Genomic DNA, 25096 nt, shown 5'->3' with positions numbered 1-25096 from the left:
AATGCAGACTCTGGGGGCCGGCAGATCCAGGTTTAAACAGTGGGCACCTAGAAAGCCCTTCTGAGGATATGGCAGGAGGGGGCAGCAGCCACCGCCTCCAGGCTCCAGCCCCAGCCAGCTCCTCGGTCCCTTCTCACTGCGGACCTGGTGGAGTGCAAAGCTGAGACAGTGGTCGGGGCGCCTGCACCGTTCCTGAGTATGGATTAGGCCCTCTGCCCAGGGTCCGGGGCACCCAAGTGGGGACTAGGGTGAGGGGTTAGGAAAGACTGGCCCCTGTGAATGTGGCCAGCCCCACGGCTGCACTGGAGGCTCCTGCCCTCTGCCCAGCTGCCCCTGCCCCTGCCCCTGCAGAGCAGTGCCAATGGCAGAGGGATACCTGGTTGGTAACCGACCCTTGTACAGCTTCACTGTCATCACCTCCAGCCACGTGGTTCTGCAGGCAGGCAGGAGCTGGCCAAAGAGGGAACCCATTTCTACTGAGTCTGAACTTCTGGGCATTCCTGCCCTATGTGAGAAAACTTCCCTGCAAACCAGATTTCAGCCTGCTATGCGCTCCTGACATCTGTGTGGCCTTGGGCACGTCTCTGGCTTTCTGGGCCTCTTAAGTTGTCATCTATGAAATGATGAGGTACAAGTGGCCCCTGTGCCTCTCTAGCGGCAGGACTGGTGGAGAAGCTCCCTCTAGGAAGCTGCCATGCCAGCTCTTGGAGAGGCTCCTGAAGGCCGGGCAGGGTCAGGAGCAGCAGGATAGTGCACTTGGAGCCTCCCAGCTCAGAGCTGCATACTGCATGTCAAGAGAGCTTTATGGAGTGAACGCCTGCTTCTCATCTTCTCTCACCCCACTCCGTGCTGAGACGTACCAGGCTTCTGCTCTTGCTCTGAGGTGCAGGCCTTTCTCCTGAATGGGAGAGGTGGCTGCAGTCCTGGAAAAGAACTCCATCTGGAAGACCTCTAGTCAGCTGGGCTGTACACACAGACACACAGTGGAGAATAGGCCTGGGGAGGTAGCAGGCTGCTTGTCCTGGAGCAGCAGGTGGGGAGATGAGGCTGAGATTTGTAGAGGGGATTAGAAAGGGCCCTTTGAGACCCAAGCTTCTGCGACGCTGCGGTAGCATTAAGGGCTTTGGTGTTTGTTCTGCCGCTGACATCCCAACTCAGTGCACACCTCCTAGGGCTTACGGGGCACTTCAGAACCATTGTTTCATCTGATCCACTGGAGACCTGCAAGGTTGGAAACACATGGGACTCTTTGTCCCCATTTTATAGACAAGGCAACACAGCAGAGGGGATTGTGGCTCTAAAGCCAGAGCCATGCTGCAGGGCTTCACCCCAGCTCAGCCACGCACAACTGCACGGTGGGGTCATTCTTCCTCTCTACCTCAGTTTTCTGGTCTCTAAAGTGGGTGGAGGAGAGGGGTCATTGTGACAATTTATTGTAGGCAGTGCACACACAGCCTGTGGTACATGTGGGCATGGAATAAGCACTATTGTCATTTGGTAATTTGCCCAAAGTCACCAGCAGGCAGCCAAGCCAAGGCCAGCCTTCCTGTGTTCTGACCTCAGGTCTCGAGTTCTGCTCTTCACCCCGTGGTGTAGTGGGCTTGGCCCAGCACATTCCCCCGAGGCTGCCACTGTTTGCTTGAAGCCTGTGCCCTGAGCAGCCACAGGGTGAGGCGGGGCCTGCCTTCTCTTGCTCCGGTCTGGCTCTTTGTCAGCCAGCCTGGTGTTGCTCCTGAGATCATCTGCATCCTGTCTGGACATCCTTCTAGACTCCAGGCCTGTTTGTGGCTAAGCAAGTGGAGCAGGTGGCCCCAGGGTGGTGAGATGTGGGAGATGATCCCTGGATACGGAACCCACCATCAGCCCCGATATTGGCTTTGTGTGTGTCAGCTCCAGGTCTCCGTCTTCCCATTCTGTCCCCCCTCCCACCCGCCTCCCGCCAGTTGCTTGGCTAAGCATACAGAATCTGGGGGCTGGCAGATCCAGGTTTAAATCCTAGCTGTCCATTTGCTCACTGCAACTTGAGGTAAAACTTTCTCCCTCAGACCTGCCGTCTCCTTTTCTGTAAAGTGGGAACAATCCCAGCCTCCTGGAGTTTTCATCCAGATCCAACAAGAGACTGTACATAAAGTGTGTCATGCACTCAGTAAAGGGCAGTGAATGCTGGCTGTTCCTTTGCCATCAAAATTCCGGCAACCTACTTCAAGTTCCCCTGCAAGGGCAGAGCTTAAGCTGCAGCCAGGCTCCCTTTGGTCTCCATGTATTCCCTTCTTTGGTCTTTCATTGATTGCTTCAGTGTCGGCGTAGTGAGTGCCAGTCTGTGCCACTGGGTGCATGGGGTGGGGGGGATATGATCATCAAGACACAACCCCACCTTCAAAGGGCACTTGGAGACCACTAGGAGAGATGGGAGATGGACAGACATGTGGCCATGATCAGAACCTAGTGTGGCATGGTGGCGGGGGAGGGAGGTTAGAAGGCATTGTAGGAGTAACAGGGATGGAGCAGTCAGCCCCGAGGGATGGGGTCAGGAGGGCTTCCTAGAGGAGCTGCTCTTGGAGCTGAGTATTGGAGGACAAGTAGGAGCCCACCAAGCGGGGAGCAGGGAAGCAAGGCATGTATGACTGCAGGGAAAATGACACTTGGAGAGAGGGTCACGGGCAACACTGGCCTGGTTATATAGCAAGAGATGCGTGTGATAAGAGGCCTGGTGCCTGTGACCCACCCTGCTGTGCCTCAGTGGGCTGTCCTGAGCTGAATCTGGACTGCTGGGACTTTGTGAGTTCTGTGTAGACTTTTCTCTCAAACACTGGCTGGGCACAGTGGCTCATGCCTGTAATCCCGATACTTTGGGAGGCTGAACCGGGAGGATCACTTGAGCCCAGGAGTTTGAGACCAGCCTGGCGATGAAGTGAGACCCCATCTCTACAAAAAAATTTAAAAATTAGCTGGGCAGGCCAGGTGCGGTGGCTCATACCTATAATCCCAGCACTTTGGGAGGCCGAGGTGGGTGGATCCTGAGGTAAGGAGTTCGAGACCAGCCTGGCCAACATGGTGAAACCCCGTCTCTACTAAAAATACAAATATCGGCCCAGCATGGTCGTGGGTGCCTATAATCCCAGCTACTTGGGAGGCCGAGTAATGAGAATCGCTTGAACCTGGGAGGTGGAGGTTGCAGTGAGCCGAGATCGTGCCACTGCACTCCTGCCTGGGCAACAAGAGTGAGACTTCATCTCAAAAAAAAAAAAAAAAATCATCAAAAATTAGTTGGGCATGGTGATGCATGACTGTGGTCCCAACTGCATGAGAGGCTCAGGTGGGAGGATTGCTTGAGCCCAGGAGGTCAAGGCTGCAGTGAGTTATGATTGCACTTCTGCGCTCTAGCCTAGGCAACAGAGCGAGACGCTATCTCAAAAAATAAACAAAAAAACACACACATAATGATGATCCCTCTGAGTGCAGAAATGGAGTTTTCTCCAGCTTCCCATTCATGTCTGCGGAGGGCCTCTGATGCTGACACATGGGTGGGGTAGGACTACCACCCGGACCTGGGGCAGGTGTGTGTGTCTGTATGTGCCGGACCTGGGCCTGCACCAGCCTCGGGCAGGCTTCTCAGGAGTGCCTGCTCCCATCCACATTGACACTTGCCCCTTGCCTCCCTGCCTCCTCACCCCAGAGCCTCTCAGTGGGGGCCTGAGCCCAGGGGGAAGGTAGAGGATGACATCGTGGGAGCCCAGAGAGGGCAGCGGCTTGCTGGATAGCCATGTTTTTGAGAACTTCACCTTGAAAGCTTCTGAAAATGCCCTGAATGTTGTGACTGTCCCTCTGTGCTGGCTTGTCATTGTGGTCCCTGCGACTTGGTTCCCACCCACTCCACCATTTTTGAAAGAATGTATTATTTTTTCTCATCGATGCTTTTCACAGACTAACCCTCTCACTATGTTTTGTCTGTTTGTTTCTCCTCCCTCCTCCTGTCTCCGGTTCCCTTCTTCTCATAGACTGACCCTTGGTTATCGTTGCAGAATTACGGCAGCGGCATGAGACCACCACCCAACTCCCTCGGCCCCGCCATGCCCGGGATTAACATGTAAGGCGAAAACGACCCGGCCCCTGGCTCAGAGCCCAGGTCTTCCCCCACCCTCTGCCGGCACCCTGAGAGACTCATGATAAGGGGTCATTGCTGGTACCTCTCTGGACCTCAGTCTCCTCATCGGTAATATGAGGATATTGATGATCCTGGTGATGAGAGCTCAGCCTCATAGAGTGCCTCTGTGTGCCGGGCACAGTTCAGGCATGCTGCGTGCATCAGCTCACCTCATCGTGATTACCCTATGACGTGATTATTTTTATTTTTAGTTTTATTTTTTTTGAGACAGAGTTTCGTTCTATTGTCCAGGCTGGAATACAGTGGCATAATCTTGGCTCACTGCAATCTCCGCCTCCCAGGTTCAAGCGATTCTCCTGCCTCAGCCTCCAGAGTAGCTGGTGTTACAGGCTCCCGCCAACACACCTGGCCAATTTTTGTATTTTTAGTAGAGACGGGGTTTCACCATGTTGGCCAGGGTGGTCTCGAACTCCTGACCTCAAATGATCTGCCCGCCTCAGCCTCCCAAAGTGCTAGGATTACAGGTGTGAGCCACCGCGCCGGGCCTGACACGGTCGTTATTATAACCCCCTTACAGATGAGGTCACCAAGGCACAGAGGGGTGAAGTAACTTGCCCAGGCTCACACAGCTTTCAGTGGCAGGGTCAAGAGTTGAACCCCTGGACAGTGTAGCCACTGTTCTTTAGTGCATTTGTGATTTTTAACCCCGTTGTGAGAATGTGGACTCCCTTCCTAGGAAAATGCACATGCAGAGGGAATTTTACATATTTTATATCAAATTTTATATATTTTGTAAAGTTTACTTATAATTTAAAGCAGTTCATAGATTTCCACCCATGAAGTTACCCATTACTGCCCTGAGCCAGAAGGCTCTAAACCGCAGGGCTGTAGGAAGGACTTCCTGTTGTGATTTCAGCCCTTGCCTTCTGCCCCTGCCGCCTCCACCCCTTGGAGTTTACAGCGCCTTTTTCATTGCCCACATCTCTTTCTCCCTCTCTCAGGGGCCCGGGAGCTGGCAGACCCTGGCCCAATCCTAACAGTGCTAACTCAGTGAGTACCTGGGTCGGGTGGGGTGGTGTTTGTCAGGGGAGCATTTCTGGGTGCAGGGGAGCTACTGTCCCTGGGTGTAGGTGTCACGGGAAGGGGGAGATGCAGCAGGACTCTCCTGATGCTTCTAGGGAGAAGGCCGTGTGGAGGTGGAGGCCTGGGAGTAATGTGCAGGGGTCATCAAGGGCTCCACCCCTGCTCTGCCTGCCCAGCCAGCCCACTCCTCTAAGGAGTAAGCTGAGAACCTGAGCTCAGAGAGCACTGTTCAGAGTGGAGACCCCTACCCATCTCCTCCCCAGCAGGGCTGGAATGTGCGGGTAAGGGGCTCAGCACAGACAGTGGGGTGAAGGCCAGAGGAATGTGGGATGAAGGCCAGAGGAATGTGGGGTAAAGCTGTTTCCTGCCCTCTCAAACCGGAGGGCCTCCTATGTCCTTCCTGTGTCTGTGGCTCCCTCCCGGGACTGGGGAATAAGAGACCAGGGTCTCAGGGTCAGTTCAATGTAGCAGAGGGAACTGGGCTTCAGCCACGTCCCAGCCCTCCCAGGGGAACCAAGCGGGTGGCCAGCTCACTGGGTGGCGATGCCTTTCCTGTGAAGAGTGGGTCGTGTCCTCAGGGAGGTTTGGCAGCTGAGGGCACTCAGTGACTCTGACGCGGGGCTCCCTGACATCTTGTTTTTAGATTCCATACTCCTCCTCATCACCTGGTACCTATGTGGTAAGTGTGTGGGTTTGGGGCCTTGCATGTCTAGCCACGTGGGACTGAGTGTGCGGGAGAACTGCTCTGGGGTCCCTGTTTCTTTCCCTTTCACACATTCTTCTGAGCAGAGGTTCCAAACTGCTAGAACTTGCTGTCAATATTCAGTCATCTGTACAGACCCAAGGTGGCCCAGAAACCCCCATACCAGACGTGGGGGTGGAATTGCCTTCTGGGGAGCTGACCAGTGGGCTTCTTGGCGTCCACCGCAGGCCTCTCCAGTGGGCATGCCTATGAGCACATAATGCAGGCACACACACCCACAGGGGCTGCTTGGTCTGAAGAAAGGGACGGGGGACATCCAAGTCCCCTTCTCAAGCTTGGATACTTTGGCTCTGAGTGAGCGCTGGGGGTGTAGAAAGATGAATAGTGGCTGGGCCGGGGGCGAGCAGTTGCTGCTGACCAAGGTGGGAGGATGCCGGCCCCTTCCCACGTTCGTTACCACCGTGGGCATCTGATGTCAGTTTTATGTCATCTTCAGGGACCCCCTGGTGGTGGTGGCCCTCCAGGAACACCCATTATGCCCAGTCCTGCAGGTAAGAGTGCTTGAGGGGAAAGTGGGGGGTCTGGTGGTAGGGGGTGGGGCATGTTGCCGGAGATACCTGGAGGGGCACTATTGCAGAGCCAGAGCTTACCAGCCACTCCTTCCTGAGCAGCACATCTTCCACTGGGCATTTAGGGGGCAGGGGTCCCTTGATGACACTAACCTACTCCTCTGATACTGCTCCATAAAGGACAGGGCTGAGCAGAGCAGTCCAGGAACAGGGATTCTCGTTGCCCTTGAATCCCTTTTGTTGGGAAGAACCCTGTTCAGGACGGGCATTTCCCCAGATGACTCAAAAAGGGGCCTTGGGGTTCTGGCATCCTGGGACCAGGATTCTGAGGCATGCTACCTTTGGAGTTCCCACAACTCCTGGCTTCTGGTCCCCTGTATAGGAGATCCCTTCTCCCCGCGCCCCACCCCACCCCCCTTTTTTTTCTTTTTTGAGGCAGAATCTTGCTCTGTCACCCAGGCCGGAGTGCAATGGTGTAATCTCGGCTCACTGCAATCTCCACCTCCTGGGCTCAAGCGATTCTCCTTTCCCAGCCTCCCGAGTAGCTGGGATTACAGGCACGCACCACCGTGCCCAGCTAATTTTTGTGTTTTTAGTAGAGATGGGGTTTCACCATGTACCCAGGCTGGCCTTCAACTCCTGACCTCAGGTGATCCACCCGCCTCAGCCTCCCAAAATGCTGGGATTACAGGCATGAGCCACCGCACCCAGACCTCCCTGTTTCTTTAAACAAAAGAGGGCATGCATGCACATACGTGGGCATGTGCACGCACACACACACACACACACACAGCATCACAATTATGTTTCTTTCCCAGCTAAGAATAGCATACCAGCCAGCTAGAAGGAATTCAACATACGATCCTTACCCACCCCAAAAATAAAAAGTGAGAGGTAGCTGGATTTCTGCCCAAGAATTACAGTGCCTGCTCCTGATAGAAACGTTTTAGCTGGAGACTTTTTTGGCTAATTGGGGAGATGGAGGGGACTCTCCCTCGCCCCCTCCTCGGCTCCCCATAGCAGGGAAGCTGCTCAGCTGCAGGGGTGGAGCTGGCCGCAGCCGGGATCCTGGGCTCCCACTCCGGCTCTCTCTTTCTGCTGCTGCATTTTGATGAGCTGCATGACCTACATTCCGACTGGGCCACATGTACCCACTCCATATGTGAATGCGTTTCCAGCCCCATCCCTGCCTCTCCCTCCTGCCCCATCAGCCTGGCAGGGTGGCCTCTGGGTAATTGGCCACGTTTCCCTTTCCCTTATTTGATTAAAACCACTTTGTAGGGTGGTGGGAGGAGAGCACAGGTGGTGGTTCTGCTGCCCCCATGTTGTCCCAGGCAGTGTCTGGGGACCAGATTTGGTGTGGGGTGGGGAGACAAGAATTTGAACCCGTAATCCCCCTGTGCCGTGTCCACACTGCTGGGGTTGAGTGGTTTTCATAGTTGAATTTTCTGTGATTAAAAACTTTGTGAATCTTCATTAAATACAAATTAGCCAGAAAATGGTGGTACTTAGAGGAAATTTTAGGTGATAAAATACAAAAGAATGAGTTCAAGTGCCATGAGTTTGTTTTAATTAAGAAACGAATTAATCACCCCGACTTGTGGGTTTCCACTGTTCTACAGATTCAACAAATTCCAGTGACAACATCTACACAATGATTAATCCGGTGCCGCCTGGAGGCAGCCGGTCCAACGTAAGTCTGCTTTCTAATAATTTACATATCAGACACCATAACAAATCATAATTAACTTCATCAGCTGAGGGGAAAGCAAGTTTAATTGATTTCAGCCATTTGTTACCAAAGATGAATAAAATAAACCGTCAGAAAAGTGATTAACTCTTGGGCAACTCAGTTCCCATTTCATAGGCGGCAGGGGGTGGGAGAGGAAGGGGTGGGACGATGCCCACCTTCTGGTTAGAGCCAGGGCGCCCGCTGTGCTGCTGGGACTTGCTACCTCCTGCCGTGCTGGTGCGGGAAGCGCCAGGCTGCAGGTGGGGTCTGGCCTGGTCTCTGCCCAGCTGATTGGCTGTGCTGGCCCGGGCGATCCCTCTCCTCCTGGGCCTGTTTCTGGGGCCGTGGAGCTGAGGGTGGAGCCAGCAGCAAGGGGACACGGCTCACTGGGGGACCCGCCTGCCTGTGCTGCTGCCGGGAGCTCTGGAACTCCCAATACCTGGCAGCTTCTTTGCCTCTCAGAGTTGCAGCCCTTGGGTGATGTTGCAGCTCACATTTCCCCATTTCTGATTCCTGCGTGCCCCACTTCCTCCTGTGTCCCCTGCACCCACTGGATGGGACTTGGTTAGTCAGCTGCAGCCTGTCTCCTCACCCAGCAGGCGTTGCCCGAGGTCAGGGCCTGATCTGCTTCCCCTCCACAGGCAACCCTTCCATTCTAGTTCCTTCCCTTCCTCCTCCATGGAGGCCTCAGGTGAACCTGTTCAGCCTTGCCCCTCCGGGAGCTCAGGGTCTGAAAAGGAGATCTACGGACTGCAGAGCCAGAGAGTGGGCCTGGGGCCCTAAAGTGCTGCGAGGCTTTGGCCTGGTTGAGGGGGTGGGGCCTTTTGGGGCACTCTGGTTTTGTTGGCTCCGTTCCTGAGGTGACACCCGGATCACCCCACGTGTTAAACCCCGAGCACAGGCTGCCCCATGCTGGATATTGCCTATATTTTCTCTCCCAGCAGCCCTCTGAGGGATGGTTTCTGGCCTGCCTCCTTTGCCAGGGTCCTCACTGGTGTGACCAACCATCTGGCTTTTGACACTAAAAGCCCCACATCCTGAGGAATCCCAGGACACAAAAAGTCCTGGATTTTGTCAGTGATGCAGAAGATTGGGTGGAAAGTGTGAAACCCACACAGAGGGATGACAGCACTGTTTGTAGCATCGGATGTAAATGGCGTGGACGATCTGCTTGGAGTGGTCACTGTCGCCATGTTTCCTGACGTGGATGCTGGCATCAGGACTTGTGATTCACCATGGATCACATCACTCAGGCTGCAACTCCGCAGGCTGCAGTCATGCACGTTAGCAGCACCCGCCTAGGAGTCTGCTGCAGATTCAGTGTTGGGTTTTTTGTCTAGACGGTGCTGGTTTCAGTCTTGACATCGTGAATGTTGTGACCGTATTTCTTAAGAGTTCAGATGATGAAAATGAGAACGGTGACAGTGACAGCACCAGCGTGACCCGGGCATCACTGGGAAAGAAGGTTAAATGACCGTGTTACTTTAATGACAGATGCAAGGACACACACAACTGGATTAGGGAGGAAAGAACCCAAACAGAATGTACTGCGCAGTGTGCAGAAAAGAATGTGGGATTGGGCATGTGGAGAAGGGAAGGTGGAGGCACATTGGACATTGAGTCTCTCAAGTCTGAGGCATATCTTTCTAAATCAAGGTTTTTTTGACCTCCAAAGAGACAGCAGTTCTCAGTCAAAAACGGCGGTCGCAGAATTAGCTTGGGCACACTCCCTGAATGGACACCATTATCATCTTGTTCCCTTGATTGCAGCGCAAACCAAGAAGGTTACATTTCCTGATTCGGAGGTTACAAACTAAAAGTCCTTTGTGTGAACCAAAGGGAAGAGGGACTTTCCGTAACAGATGCATTGCCCCTTTACAGTGCTGCTGACCCTGTCTGATCCTTCCAGTATTTGTGCTTCTGAGTGCGTCAAGGGCTGCCTCAAGTCATGGCAGCAGGTTTCCGCTAGCTCTTAGGTATGTTGATTTGAAAACTGGAGTTTCAAATTGTCTTCTCGATTTCTGTGAAGATTTTAGTGAAGCCACTGAAGATGTAAGAGATTGTTGTTCTTTGTCCAAATACAACCTAGACTTTGCTCATTTATCTACATATTTGGCAGACAGTACACAGTTAATTTGAGCAAATTTCATTTCGTCCATAAGCTTCTTACCAATGAAAATGAAAACATCTTACCTGCTAAATGTTCACACCTCGTACCCGACACTGTCACAAAGGGGTGTAATTTGCTTACCTGTGATCCCAGCTTTCATAATGAAAGTTTTGGGTCACTTTTCAATTTCCTCAAAACATGCCGAAGCACTTAATGAGATCTTTGACTTTACAGACAGGAGAATGCCTCAGACACGTTTCCACAAGATGACTATCATTGCTGGCCATAGAAAAGATGTTAAAATGTTGGCTTGCCGTGAAAACTGCTATTTTTTAAAGTGTGAGACAAGAAGGATGTCCTTCTCTAATTTGGAAATGCATTGAGATGAGAATGGAAAAAGGAATTACAATAAAATACAGGCTAGGCACGTTGGCTTACGCCTGTAACCCGAGCACTTTGGGAGGCCAATGTGGGAGGACCACTTACAGCCACGAACTCAAGACCAACCTGGGTAACAAAGCGAGACATCCTCACCATCTCAGCAACAACAACAACAAAAAAAAATACATAGGCTGGGCGCGGTGGCTCACACCTGTAATCCCAGCACTTTAGGAGGCCGAGGTGATCAGATCACTTGGGGTCCGTCATTAGTTCAAAACCAGCCTGGCCAACATAGTAAAACACCACGTCTACTAAAAAATACAAACATTAGCTAGGTGTGGTGTTGAATGTCTGTAGTCCCAGCCACTTGGGAGGCTGAGGCAGAAGAATCGCTTGAGCCTGGGAGGCGGAGGTTGCAGTGAGCTGAGGTCACGCCACTGCACTCCAGCCTGGGTGACAGAATGAGACTCCATTTCAAAAAAAAAAAAATACATAAAAAACACATAAAAAATAGAAATGTATATACTGTTTTGCCAGTACTCTCTGATGCTCCTTAAGGAGCCCCGAGGAGCCTAGATGGGGCTAGCCAGCCACACTTGGATTGTTGGGTATCACGGAGAGGGGACCACAAAACCTCATACAGCAGGAAGACCCATTTAATGCTTGAGTACTCAAAAAATGTCACCAGAAAAGGCAGTCAAGTTAAACAGGACGTTCTCAACTTCTTCATTAAAACTGTGACGTATTTGGAATCCAACTTGGATTTTGCAACTTCACATTACCTCTGTGCTTTAAGATCATTTTTTATAATTTTAATTTATAGCATCCATTGTGCTTTGGAGTGTTAAAAAAATGATGGACATCTGGCCGGGCATGGTGGCTCACACCTGTAATCCCAGCACTTTGGGATCCCAGCTGAGGTGAGAGGATCACTTGAGGTCAGGAGTTCCAGCCTGACCAACATGGTGAAACCCCGTCTCTACTAAAAATACGAAAATAAGCCAGGCATGGTGGCTGGTGCCTGTAACCCCAGCTACTCGGGAGGCTGAGGCAGGAGAATCGCTTGAACCCGGGAGGCGGAGGTTGCAGTGAGCTGAGATCGCAATGCTGCGCTCCAGCCTGGGTGACAGAGTGAGACTCTGTCTCAAAAAAAAAAAAAAAAAAAAATTAGCCAGGCGTGGTGGCACATGCCTGTAGTCCCAGCTACTCAGGAGGCTGAGTCAGGAGAATCGCTTGAACCTGGGAGGTGGAGGTTGCAGTGAGCAGAGATCGTGTCATTGCACTCCAGCCTGGGCAGCAGAGCGAGACTCTGTCTCTAAAAAAAAAAAAAAAAAAAAGATGGACATCTTAGTCAGGGATAGCCCATCTGATGAATTACAGATGCAAAGGCCTGATTGACAAGCAGCTGGTCCGCCAAAGCCAGCCACTGGATAAAAATGGATGGACATCTTTGGAGAGATGGACGTGAATTCCTACAAGTCCCAAAACCTGTGCTTATAAAGTAAAACTCGAAGTACTTTGTGTGTAAGCGTTGTGTGGAGAGGATATTTAGTTTGGTGTTACCGTGTTAGGTTGACACCAGGAGTCAGTGTAACATGGGCTTTGAATAAACAGAGTGACAAGTCAAATGGGTTTTAAGTTTGACTATTTTCTGTTTTACCAGTGCATTTAAAAGGAAGATGTTCTAAGCTGGGTGCAGTCGTGTATGCCTGTAGTCAGCTACTTGGGAGGCTGAAGCGGGAGGATTGTTTGAGCCTAGGAATTTAAGGCTTCAGTGAGCCATGATCATGCCACTGCACTCCAGCCTGGATGACAGAGCCAGACTCCATCTCTTTTTTTTTTTTTTTTTTCTTTTTTAAAAAGGATCTCCTAAAGGCTATAAAGGCTTCAGGCAATTCAGAGACCAGTGGGAAAGGAAGCAGCGCAGAATGTTCTAATGTATCCTAGGGCAGAAAGAAACATTGTTATTTTTTATTTAAATATTAGTAATGTTTGTTTCATTAATCCTATTGTGTTTATGTTTGTTTGTTTATTTAGAGATAGGGTGTCTGTCACCCAGTCTAGAGGGCCGTATCACAGTCATGGTTCACTGCAGCTTCAGCATCTGCGGCTCAAGGGATTCCTCCCACCACAGCCTCCTGAGTAGCTGGGACTACAGGCACATGCCACCACACCTGGCTAATTTTATTTGTTGATGTAGAGATGAGGTCTCACTATGTTGCCCCTAATTTATTTGTTGTTGTAGAGATGAGGTCTCACTATGTTGCCCAGGATGTTCTTGCACTCCTGGGCTCGGGCGATCCTCCTGCCTCAGCCTCCCAAAGGGATTACAGTTGTGAGCCACCACACCTGGCCTGTGTTTTATTTTTTAAAAACATAAATAATAAGCCAGGTGCAGTGGCTCGAGCCTGTAGTCCCAGCTATTCAGGAGGCTGAGGCAGGTGGATCACTTGAGCACACTCTAGCTTGAGTGACAGAGCAAGACCTCATCTCTAAAAAATAATTAATGTAATATAGCCTATCAAATTTAAGTATTCGAGTAAAAAGTTATTTCTCTATCAGAGGACAGAAATGTTATAAAAATATTAATAATTTTTCTCATACATATCAATCATTTAACTAGTCCACCTCCTAATTGCTACTAATTGCTGCTATTAACAGTTCCTATTGTTGTTTACATAATTGCATTAATCTAATGGAAAAGTAAATAATACAGAATAAATGATGCTGAGACAACTGAATATCCACATGTGGACAAATGAGATTGAACTGTGTCTTTACAGCAGTACACAAAAATTAAAGTAGATCATAGGGGGCCGGGCACGGTGGCTCACACCTACAATCCTAGTACTTTGGGAGGCCGAAACAGGTGGATCATTTGAGGTCAGGAGTTTGAGACCAGCTTGGCCAACGTGGTGAAACCCTGTCTCTACTAAAAATACAAAATTAGCCAGGTGTGGTGGCACGCGCCTGTAGTCCCAGCTACCTGGGAGGCTGACGCATGAGAATCGCTTGAACCCAGGAGGCGGAGGTTGCAGTGAGCCAAGATCACGCCACTACACTCCAGCCTGGCCGACAGAGTGAGAACCCGTCTCAAAAATAAATTAAAAAATAATAAAAAATAAAGTAGACCATAGATCTAAATGTTAGAGCTGAAACTACAAAACACTTGAAGTAAACACAGGAGTAAATCTTCATGACCTGAGTTAAGCAAAGCCTTCTTAGATGCAAGACCAAAAGCACAAGCAGCAAAATAAAAAAGTAGACAAACTGGACTTCATTGGAGATTAAGATTTGTGCTTCAAAGGACACCATCAAGGAAGTAAAAAGACAAACCACAGAATGGAGAAAATATTAGCAAATCATGTATCTGATAAGGGACTTGAATTCAAAATACATAAAGAACTCTTAGAAAAACTCAGTAATAACCCAATTTAAAAATGGGACAAGGATCTAAATGGACATTTCTCCAAAAATTACAAATAGCCAGTAAGCACATGAGAAGATGCTCAGCATCGTTAGTCATTAGGAAATGCAAATCAAAACCACAGTGAGATAGCACTTCACACCCACTAGGACGGCTGTAGTAAAAAAGATAATGAGTGGTGTTGGCGAGGGTGTGGAAGCATTGGAACTCTCAGACACTGCTCGTGGGAATGGAAAATGGCACAGCTGCTTTGTTAAACAGTTTGACGTTTCCTCGAAAGATCAGACAGCCTAGTGATGTCTGCTGTGATATGATAATTGGGTTACCCTATGACCCAGCAGTTCTCCTAGGTATCTGCCCAAGAGAAATGAAAACGTATGTCCACAGGGCAGCTTGTACATCAGTGTCATTAGTTATAATAGCCAAACAGTGAAAACAACCTGAACGTTCCCTCTGCTGATGAATGGATAAGTGAAATGTGGTATATCCATACGGTGGACTACTTTTTGACCACAGGAAGGAATAAAGTACTGATTCATGTGACAACACTGATGAACCTTGAAAACATGCTAAGTGAAAGAAACCAGCCACAAAAGCTCACATGATTCTATGTATATGACATGTCCAGGATAGGCAAATCTGTGGAGACAGAAAGTAGATTAGTGTTTGCCTGGGGCCGGGGGGTGTTGGAGGGGGACAGAAATGACTGCAGTCGGGTACAGGATTTCTTTCTGAGGTTACGGAGACATTCAAAATTGGTTGTGGTGATGGTTGCACAGCCCTGTAAGTATACTGAAAACCACTGAATTGTACTTAAACGGGTCAGCTATATGCTCTGTGAATTATATCTCAATAAAAGTGTTAATATACAGAAAGTATATAATAATATGTCATTTTGAAGAAATACTTGTTTCTTAATACATTCATGTTAAAGAAATGACATATTCATGTTAAGGTAATGACATACATGTGCATAATTCTGTATTACCATGTTTGGGGATTTTAGGGGTCTGGCATGGCTGTGTCCTGGGTTGGCTCCCAAGAAAGCTGGTTACTTTCATCCTCCTATCACTTAGGTTAATAAGCATGAAATTTGTTGCTAGATGGCAAAATGTGCCCAAAAGCCTGTGAGCTGCTTTGGTGGGGGGCCCACTGGAGAGGCAAGGATGCGCCACCCCTCCCCCAGTCTGGGTGGGCACGGGGAAGCAGCTCATACCCTAGCTGTGCCCCTGCAGCCTGGTCACAGCCTTACCCCTTACACCCCTTTCTGTGCTCCGACACGCCATGCTGCCACCCACTTGGTAGCCTTCTGCTCATGTGGGACCCCTGCCTAGAGTGATTGCCGCAACGGGCTCTGCCTGCCCAGATTTTACCCCTCAGTTTTGTTGATGCGCTCCTCCTCCTCCAGGCAGCCGCTTCTGATTTCTCTGCCTTGCTCTGAAGCCGCAGCTGTACTTTGCAGCTGTCTTTGGAAGTCAGCATCTCTGTCCTCCTGTGGGGTAGTTGGGTATCCGTGAGCTGCTCCTCTGGACTGGGGCTCAGGTGTGACTCAGCTCTGCGTCTGTGGCACCCAGTCCCGGCCAGGTGCCAAACAGCCCTCCATTCCACCACCTCCACTCCCTTGCCACTCGATGCAGATCCAGTCTGCATCACAGCGCCTTGACGCTCCAGGCTGGGCTCAGCCACCCCTCCCCAGCCCTGTGACTCGTGGCTGTGGGATGTGACCTTTCTGGTCTTCCTTTCCGAGAAGGGTTTGATAGTTCCAGATAGGCTTTCAGGTGGGTAGAATCGACTCTTATCTCCGAGCCTCCATCTGCCACACTAACAGTTCTGCATGGGAGCCTCATCAGTGACCTCCCACCACCACCCCACAGTCCCAGGGTGCCATGCAGTGCCTCCTGGGCCAGTGCCCTAGCTCCCTCTTCCCCACCACTCATCAAACCCCACCTCTTCTCACCACCCAGCCCCAGGAAACATCTTCATTTCTAACTTCTTCCTTTTGTTAGCTTGGAGAGGGCCAGCATGACGGCTCCAGGCCTGCTGCCAGGTTCCAGTCCCAGCTCCTCCACCTCCAGCCTCTGGGACCTCAAGCAAAGCGTTTCCTCTCAGTGCTTCTGTTTCCTCACCTGTGAAGTGAGGATGAGAAGCACTGATGTTTTGGTCCCTGGCCTGACATGGTCATAGAGCTGTCCACATGTGCCTCTGTCTGGGGAACCACACCCTCCACACGGGGGATGGAGAGGGCCCTGTGGTGGGATCCGAGAGGCTCAGTTTCAGAGCTGCCTCTGTGTGGAGTTGGGTGGCAGCGGGCCAGTCGCCCTCCCTCACCTGGGTCATTGGAATGAGCACCTCTGCCCTGCAGCTTGGAGGGCCGAGGTGAGGACCCTGGCCCAGCTGCCAGGCAGGACATGTCCGAGTGTGAGCAGAGCCTGCTGGAGCAGGGGTTCCCCGGGGCCAGGACTCCGGCGCGGCTGTAGCCCCCTGCCTGTGAGGGGTGCAGAGGGCCTGGGCCCGCTGAGCTGCCATGCCCTGTGCTTCTTCCCCAGTTCCCAATGGGTCCCGGCTCGGACGGTCCGATGGGCGGCATGGGTGGCATGGAGCCACACCACATGAATGGATCATTAGGTGAGTGGCCCCTGCCCTCGCCATGCCCCACCCTGCCTGGGCAGCCAGCTCTGTGCCTCAGCTCCTGGCTCAGCTGGGCTTGGCACACAGCCCTGGCCGGCCGTGGCTAGGCACACAGGATGATCCTGAGAGGGATGTCGCACAGAAAGCCCTCCGCACAGTGTGGGACTGGGATGGAAGGGCTTAGAGGCCTGAGGAGCCCAGGATGAGGGGAGACCCCTCCGTGGAAGAGCAAGCAAGAAACTGAATTGGATTATTTTTTCTTTCCAGGGTCAGGCGACATAGACGGACTTCCAAAAGTGAGTGTGCACTCGGTCTCCCTGGCGGCGCCCCATCTGTGTGGGCAGGTTGTTGGGGACACAGGCACTTACCTCCTCTCCTCTTTCCACAGAATTCTCCTAACAACATAAGTGGCATTAGCAATCCTCCAGGCACCCCTCGAGATGACGGCGAACTAGGAGGGAACTTCCTCCACTCCTTTCAGAACGACAATGTAAGCCTCGCCCCCTGCCTGCTGCTCTCGTCCCCACGGCCTGGGGACTCTTACCTAACAAGTCGCGAGCTACGGAGCCGGGCTGCAGCCTGCCAGCTAAGCTGGTGGCCGTATTATGGGCTTTCCACCTCAGTTATTTTTTTAGCAGAAGTGTGCAGCCTTGACGCTGCCCTGAGACTGCCTGCTGGTGGGGCCTTCTGGAGGCAGCTCCACGCAGGCTGGATGCCTCTGGCACTAATTAAGCTGATATGGCCGGGAGAGCCCTGGGCTGAGAGAGTTGGGGCAGTATTGCCCCACGGGTCCATTTCTACCTGTCCAGTGGGGAAAGGTTCATGCAGCCCAGTGATTTTCAGGGCTCTCAACACGGGTTGGCCGTCTGCGTTTCTGTAGTGGGCTTCTGTGTGCATTCTCATTTGAAGAAACAGTGTTATGATTAAGCAGCTTTCAAGAACCCCAGACTGCCAGCCTGGGCAACATGGTGAAACCTCATCTCTACACAAAAAATACCAAAATTAGCCGGTGTAGTGTCGCATGCCTATAGTCCCAGCTACTTGGGAGGCTAAGGCGGGAGGACTGCTTAAGCCCAGGAGGTTGAGGCTGCTGTGAGCCTTGATCGCACCACTGCACTCCAGCCTGAGTGACAAGAGTGAGACCTTGTCTCAAAAACAAAAACAGAAAAGAATCCCAGACTGGCCCCACCCCAGGGCACCCTGGCTGTGCTCTGGCTTATCAAAGCCCAGTCCCCTGCAGTCTGGAGGCCTGCACTGGGCAAGGGGCAGGGGCTGTGACTGCCCTTGGAGAGAAGAGGATGACTCAAGACGGGCAGGAGCAGGGGAGGTGCCGTCAGCTGCCATAGTTCCCAACAGAAGGGCAGGCTGGCACTGAGAGGTGGCTCTTAGCTCCCGCCTCCTGGCCCTTATCCTGCCCTACTGGCCCCCTGCCCACTCCATGCCACCATGCACCCCTCAGCTCAACCACAGCCCCAAATAAGCCCTGCTCAGTTCTGTGCAGTCACACCAGGCTCTTGGCACCTCGGTGTGTCAGCGGCCTCCCCACAATCCTCACCCCCCTCTTCTCTGCTTCTCCTTTCCAGTATTCTCCAAGCATGACGATGAGTGTGTGATCCCCCCTTCTCCGAGACGCTGAGAGAGCGGGCATTGCAGGCGGGAAGATGCCAGAAATTATGCAAGAAGTGAGGTGTCATTATCCAGGAGCTGGTGGGGAGGGCATCTCCCTGCTCCCCTCAACCCCCTCCCACCCCATCCACGCCCCCTACCTTTCCCAATTTTAGTTTCATGCAATAAAAAGGCCAAACTTTTTATTCCATAAAACATGAAGGACAAAACTCTCAAAAATGTATTTCAAGTCAGTGACCAGAAAAATCCCACCCCTTGCCCTTTCCCCAAAGGACCTTTTCCATACATGACACTTTTTTGTTGTTTTTTGTTTGGGGTTTTACCGTTGTTGGGATTTTTTTTTATTTGTTTTCAGGGGGGTTTTTTGGGGGAAAATTTTTTTAAATGGAAGCTTATAGCAAGCCCCCCACCCCAATCAACCTCTATGCTTTCTTCTTAAAAAAAAAAAAAAAAAAAAAAGGAAAAAGGAAAAAAAAAAGGAAAACCAGAAGCCCTGCTGTCTGTCTGTGCCCAAGCCCTTCCACCAGAAAAGCTAGTCTAGGTGTGAGAGCCCACATTGTCTGTAGCCATCAAAAATAATAATAATAAACTGGACAGTTTACAATCGGTGGTTTCTTTCAAAAGGCCTTTTTTGGAAAGAAGAAAAGGCAGACACCGTTTTCCACTTGGGGTTTTGGTTTGTGCAACAGGCAGGGGAGCGGGAACGCGTTTGTTCTAGCTTGATTTCCATGGCAACGGCAGCGGCACGCTTGGACCCCAGAACCCAGCACCCTCATCCTGTGGCCAGAGGGGCCGGACCACCAACCCCTTTCAGGATTCCACCACAGCCCAGACCGTCGCCGTGACCCGATGGCACGCACTGTTCCCAGGACACCTTCCTCCTCCTCTCCTGGACCTCCCTCCCGTCCTGGCCTCCCTGCCTCTCCAGCCCCTCCTCCGCCCCCACCCCAGTCTTCCCAGTGAGAATCCTGCCAGCTGGGTGGTGGCCTGGCGCAGAGTGGGAGAGGCTGCCACTGACAGGATGGCTATGACCTGGGACATGGAAACAGTGACCTCTGCGTTCTGGTCCCGAGATCCTCGCATCAGCGTCATCGTGTGCACCGGCTGGGGGGCTGGAGTTCGGTTTTCTTTGTTTTTTCTCTTTATTCGTCCTTTCTCAAAGACGGGATACTGACCAGAATTGCTCTGTATATGCTTGGGACTGGATGGAAAGACTTTGGAGCAGCTGTGGGGGGTGGGGGGACACCAACAACCAAACAGATGTGCTGGCTCCGGTCCTGTTTTTACTTTCAAAAACCAACAAGCCCGACAGTGGAGCCTGTCCCCTCCCGGGAGGGTGCTCCTGGCCCCGCTCACCTCATCACCCCACGGAAACCTTTGTGTCTTGCCCTGGAAGACACCCGAATTCTTTGTACATTGACATGCCCTTCTCCTTCCTCCCTCCCCTGTAGCTGGTCTTTGTTTTACTCCCTCCCTTTCTGATCCATGTATATCATATTATGTGAGATATCATCTGCCTGAAAAAAGACTTTGTGCGGATTCTTGGGAACATTGTAGCTGTTTCTGTGTTTTTTCTTACCTTGTAGTCTGGTTCTGAATTAAGAGAGGAAAAAAAAGTAATTATGATACATTGTAGTTTGTGTACGATATATGTTGATAACGTTTTATTAAAGGGACATCTTTTTTCCGCAGCCCTTCCTGACATGTTTGGGGAATGTGGGTTGGAGTTTATTACACTGATTACAAAATGCAAGGTGACTTCTTGGGCACAGTTTTTGTTCCTGGTGCGGAACAAGATGTTTTGTGTTTGAGGCGTCTGCCTTCTTTACCTGGGCCTGCGAGTTTGTTCTTGTGGAGTCGCGATGGCCTTGGTGGAAGGTGGGTTGGGAGGGAAGGTATCCATCTCACTTTAAATATTTGAAAAGCCATTTTCCATTTCTTGTCTTGCAAACACATTTTGGTTCGCTGGAATGTCTTTTATTTTTCTGAAAGTAGAAAAAGGTTCCTTCCTCCTGGTGCCCTCTGTTTCCTATGGGGAGTCGCTATCGGCCAGGAGGGCCACAGCCACTCCCTGCTTTCTCCCCTCAGGTGGGACTGGCTTCACCCTAGGCCCCCAGCCTCAAGTGCCTGCTGTTGGCGACTGTCGGGGGCACAGGGAGGTTGATATTTTTTTTTTCCTAAACCTCCAAGGTACTGGGAGCCCTTGAAGGGTTTTGAGAGTAGTGCAGTCTACTTAAATTTTGGAAAGTGTATGCTGGTGGTCTCCTGGGAGATGAATCAGATGGGGCTGGCAAGATATGGAGAGAGGCATTCCCAGACGACATTTAGGCAAGAAATGCTGAGGGCTAGGGTGAGGTAAGCTGCTATGGATGCTGACTTGCACGACTAGAAAGAACTTTCTACTTCCCTGGAGCTCTGGGGACCTCATTCTAGGCTTGTAGCAGGAGCGGATGCTGGGGTGGGTGGGTGGGTGGGAGACAGAGGGTCCAAGCAAAGGGCAGGCTCAGCCCATGTTTATAAGGCCCTTAGGGGACCAGATAGCAAATTCCCAGGTTTAAATCTTGTTTGCTGCAACTTGCTGTGTGGCCGTGGGCAAATTAGTTGACGCTTCTGTTCTCAGTTCTCTCATCTGCAAGATGGGGGATGGGTGGGGGATGGGTTGGCTGCCTCATGGGCTGTGAGGAGGTTAGCACCGTGAAGTGCTTAGAGCAGTGCCGTGCGCGGACTAAGAGCAGCACGTGTTCGCTGCAAGTGATGTTACTCGTGGGGAGAGTCCAAATGGGTGTGTTGGGGAGTAGCTGGGAGGATCTAGAAGATTCCATCTGGTCCTTCCCTCTTCACCTTGGAACAAGGTTTCCTAGGCTTTTGCTGAGTACAGACGCCTTTGAACTGTTGGAAAAGCATCTCCATTGGAGAGATGAAGAGACTGAGGCTGTGACTAACCTGTATCAATGGTGCTGACCCAGGGCTGGGGAAAGGAGGTTGGGAGGATGGGATATCCATCCGATACCTGTGCTCCTTGGAGCAGGAGTCAGGCACAGACAAGAGCCATGGGATCGGGGTGCCTAGCTGGAGGAAGGCAGGTCACGGGGCCCAGCCTGGGAAGAGTGCCTGCTGTGTGCTATGCTACCCCTCAGCCTGGGGCCCCTCGGCAGCCCCGCAGTTGCCTTCACAACACAAATGGCCCTGGTGCAGGTTAGTTTGGCCTTCCTCAGGGGCAGATCTCTGGGCAAAGAACTGGTTCTTGTTCACTAAGCATTTTCATCACTGCCTGGGGCCAGGCCAGAGCTCTACATGAGCCAGTGGAAAGATACTGAAATGAGCAGGAGAAATGGGAGCGTCATGCCAGTGCTTCCACAAAATAGGGCTTCAGCCCATCACTGAGAGGTGCCAGAGTCGGGGGCCGGACCAGAGCTTTCCTGCTGGAGTCATCGCTGTCCACAGGCACTCAATTCTAGAGGTCGGCCGGCCTGGGGAGCCAGAGCTAGGACCAGGCCTGAGACAGGACCCGGCACCTGCCTCCCTGCTGGGCATCCCCACTGCCCCCCTGCCCCAGAGCCAGGAAAGAAACTTAAGGCAAGTCGCTGACACGCTAGGCCAGAGCAGGGCTCTAGCTCGGGGTAAGGCTGCTCAGTCTGGCTCCCTGGTGACCTGAGGAATCCCCCGCCCCAGTCTCGGCTGTCCCATGAAGTGGTGGGCTGTGTTCCCAGATTCCACAGACTCCAGGAGATGGAGCCCAGAACATACCTGGGGTCCCCCAGAGGGCTCTGACCCTGAACTGAGGGGAGCTGGGCCTCTTGGAGTTCAGGCCATGGGGCTCCCCTGGACTTGGGCAGAGCGGCTGGGCAGGGTGGGGTTACAGGCAGATGAGCCTTGCTCTGCCCAGCCCTGGGCTCACTGGGTACAAGCACTGGGGGCTTGGAGTTGGGGCTAGGGGTTGGATGTAAAAGATCAGACCAACGAGGGTGGGTGCTGAAAGGCAGAGGTTCTGTTCTATCCTCTCTATTCCCAGCGTGCCTGCGGAGCCGCAGAACCTGGCATCTGGTTTCTGGAATTCAGCCACGCCCTTGGTTTCCTGCCTTCATGTCAGCCCTCCAGTGCCACAAAGACCATCTCACTTTGAGCCTCCATAGACTTCCTTCTTTCCATCCATCCACTCGTGTTTGCTGAGCACCCCTTTTATGCCAGGGGTTGTTCTGGCACTAGGGATACAGTAGTGAACAGACACGGAAGGACAGAGATGCTGTTTCTGGAAGTGGGGCAGGCTGCAGGAAGAGCTCTGTTCTGGTGAGTTAAATTTGAGATGCTGATTTGATATCCAGTAAAGACATCAAGTAGGCAGGTCTGAACCACAGACGTACCATGGGAGTTGTTACCATTTAGCGGGTCTTTAAAGCCACAAGACTGGCTGAAATCATCTAGGGAATGAATGGAGAAGAGGCCGAAGGACTGGGCCCTGAGGTCTGGGGAATAGGAGGGACCCACAAAGGCGGCAGAACAGTGAGTAGAAGACCAGGAGAGCGAGACGCTGTGGTGACCACGAGAAGAAAAGGGGTGCAGAGAGGAGAGGGCTTCTTGCTAGTGGGGAACCCAGGTGGCCACGGCCACCGTGACTCTGGGACCAAGTCCACGCTCCTGACAGCTTCCAAACAGCTGCAGGGCATGGAAGGGTCACGCGCACTCCTGCTTTTCCTTGCCCCTCAGCACTTCACCTCCAACTCTGCGGTACTTTGTGGATGTGTGCCCAGCCAGGGCCTTTGTTCCTGCTGACCCCTCCTCCTTCCCACTTGCCCTTTGGAACCTAGCTCAGATGGCCCCTCCTCCTGGAAGCCTTCCAGGCTGGGGTAGCTCTCTCCCTGGGTCCCCACAGCCTGGTTCAGTGTATGCCTCCCCCATCAGGCTGGGAGCTCCTCTAAGCCAGGGACCATGTAAGAGCCCTCTTTGTCCCAAGAATTGCCAGCACAGGCCCTGGTGCCCAGCAGGTGCTCGATGAGTGCTCTTGGAATAACTGGATGTTGTTGAGTAGTGGCCCCAGAATGTGCCCAGTGGCACCCCTCCCTATGGCATGCTGTCACCTGTGGGTGGGTAGGTGCCCAGGTGTGGTGAAGGAGGTGGCCTTTGTGGGTACCTGCTACTGCCAATCCAAAGGAGACTACTCTGGCCGTGTCCACCCAGTACCCCAGGAGCTCCCATAGGGCGGGGACCACGTCTCCCTCATTCTGTAACTCTCGCTCCCAGCACAACACCTGGTACACAGTAGGTGCTTATTAAATGGGCTGCCCCTAGAGGGGGTCTACGGTGAGGGACCTCAGGGCTCAATCTCCAGTCTGGACCTATTCTTGGGTTCCATCATTGGCCTAGCTGAGGGGGAGGAGACCCATGGGTCTCGTGCACACGTGTCTATGTGTGTGCACGTCTGAGTGTGCGGTGTGTGGGTGGGAGTGTGACTGTGCATGTGTGGGAGTGTGGTGTGCCTGTATACATGTGTGTGCGCATGTATGCCTGTGCATGTGTGTGTGAGAGTGAACATGGCAGGGGCCATGTTGTTCTGACAGGCTGGCCTCTAAGGGATGGAGGTCCTGCCCTGGGCAGCAAGCCCACTCCCTGGATGCAGTCTTTCTTTGGATATGAGGAGATGTATTCTGAGGGGAGAGTGTCCCTGGACCGGGGGTCTTCCAGCAGTGAAGCAGGTAGGCCTTGTGGGTCATGGACATCTGAGTTCCATGTTAAAGAGACAGTCAAGACAATCGGGTCACCTGCATGCTGAGACCTTCACCCACAGCAAAAGAGGAACCAGGGAGATGCTGTCTAAAGCCTGAGAGGATCCTGTCCTGCTCCTGTGAGTTGTCACAGAGCCTCTGCCAAACACTTGCCCCAGGTCCTGCCTGAGCCAGCCTTGGGCGAGAACAGGCAGTAGCCTCAAGCGAGGTCCCCTCAAGCAAGCCCACCTTTCCACCGGGCTTCTGAGAACTCCAAACCCATCGACTTGAAACCTTGTCGAATGGAGCCTATTTGATCCAAAGGTGGGGAAACCTGGAAGGGAGGTGCTGTATCCCCATTTTGCCAGCGAGGAAGCGGAGGATCTGACAGGGCAGCTGGAATACAGGAGGGCAAAAGTGGCTTTCCCCCAGGCCAAATTAGAATTCCCTTGCCACTGAAGCTTGCTGGAAATGAACTGAAGAACTTTTGAATGGATCAACCAGGAACTTAAATATATGAGACAGTGAAAAATACGTTCACAATGGGAATGTCACCATTTCACTTCCAAAGTCTGCTGCTGGAAGTTCCTCTCGTGGGGTTTCGCTATCCAGCATGACTCTCCCTGCAGTGTGCTCCTGCTCCTTCACCAGCTCGCTGGCGGGGGAGCCTGTACTGCGCAGGAGGCTGGCTGAGGCCCTCAGGTCCCGCTGCATCACTTCCTCTCCTGCGTTGAATGAGGGAGTGGGGACGAGGATGGTAGACATTTGGGATTTGCAGAAGCAAGGACCTGTCTGTGGAGGGGGCAGCTGTCATGACACACGAGCTTCCCAGCTCTTCACACTGCATCATGTGGTCTCTAAGCCTGTTTCCTCATCTCTGTGGGGATAATAAAAAAACCGCCAGTCCTGCCTGCCCCACTCTGCAGATCAGCTGCACTTTGCAGCTCCCTTGACACAAAAGTGCAGTTGGGCTCCAGGCTCCACAACTTAGCACTAAGGCCGGCATCTGAGCTGTCCTCATTCGGGGTGGGTT

General features: G+C 52.2%; 1 protein-coding gene across 5 annotated transcripts in view; it reads left to right on the top strand.

Annotated features, from left to right (window-relative positions):
* SSBP3 (single stranded DNA binding protein 3) overlaps nt 1-20055 on the top strand; it is a 182298-nt gene extending 162243 nt beyond the window's left edge. For 2 of the 5 annotated variants that reach the window (XM_030813027.1, XM_030813024.1), the window contains 9 exons: nt 4023-4087; nt 5107-5155; nt 5832-5867; nt 6388-6442; nt 8083-8153; nt 16657-16735; nt 17006-17034; nt 17127-17228; nt 18322-19992. In XM_030813027.1, coding sequence (XP_030668887.1) covers nt 4023-4087; nt 5107-5155; nt 5832-5867; nt 6388-6442; nt 8083-8153; nt 16657-16735; nt 17006-17034; nt 17127-17228; nt 18322-18351 — 516 coding nt within the window. In that variant the 3' untranslated portion in view covers nt 18352-19992. Of the gene's footprint in view, nt 1-3998; nt 4088-5106; nt 5156-5831; nt 5868-6387; nt 6443-8082; nt 8154-16656; nt 16736-17005; nt 17035-17126; nt 17229-18321 lie in introns of all 5 variants that reach the window. The other 3 variants (XM_030813023.1, XM_030813028.1, XM_030813026.1) reach the window with 3 other exon arrangements.
* The last annotated feature ends 5041 nt before the right edge of the window (nt 20056-25096 follow it).

This window comes from Nomascus leucogenys, chromosome 5 (assembly GCF_006542625.1).
Source record: "Nomascus leucogenys isolate Asia chromosome 5, Asia_NLE_v1, whole genome shotgun sequence".
NCBI lineage: Eukaryota > Metazoa > Chordata > Mammalia > Primates > Hylobatidae > Nomascus > Nomascus leucogenys.
The sequence above is the reverse complement of the archived record's forward strand: the minus strand, read 5'-3'. Positions and strand labels throughout refer to the sequence as shown.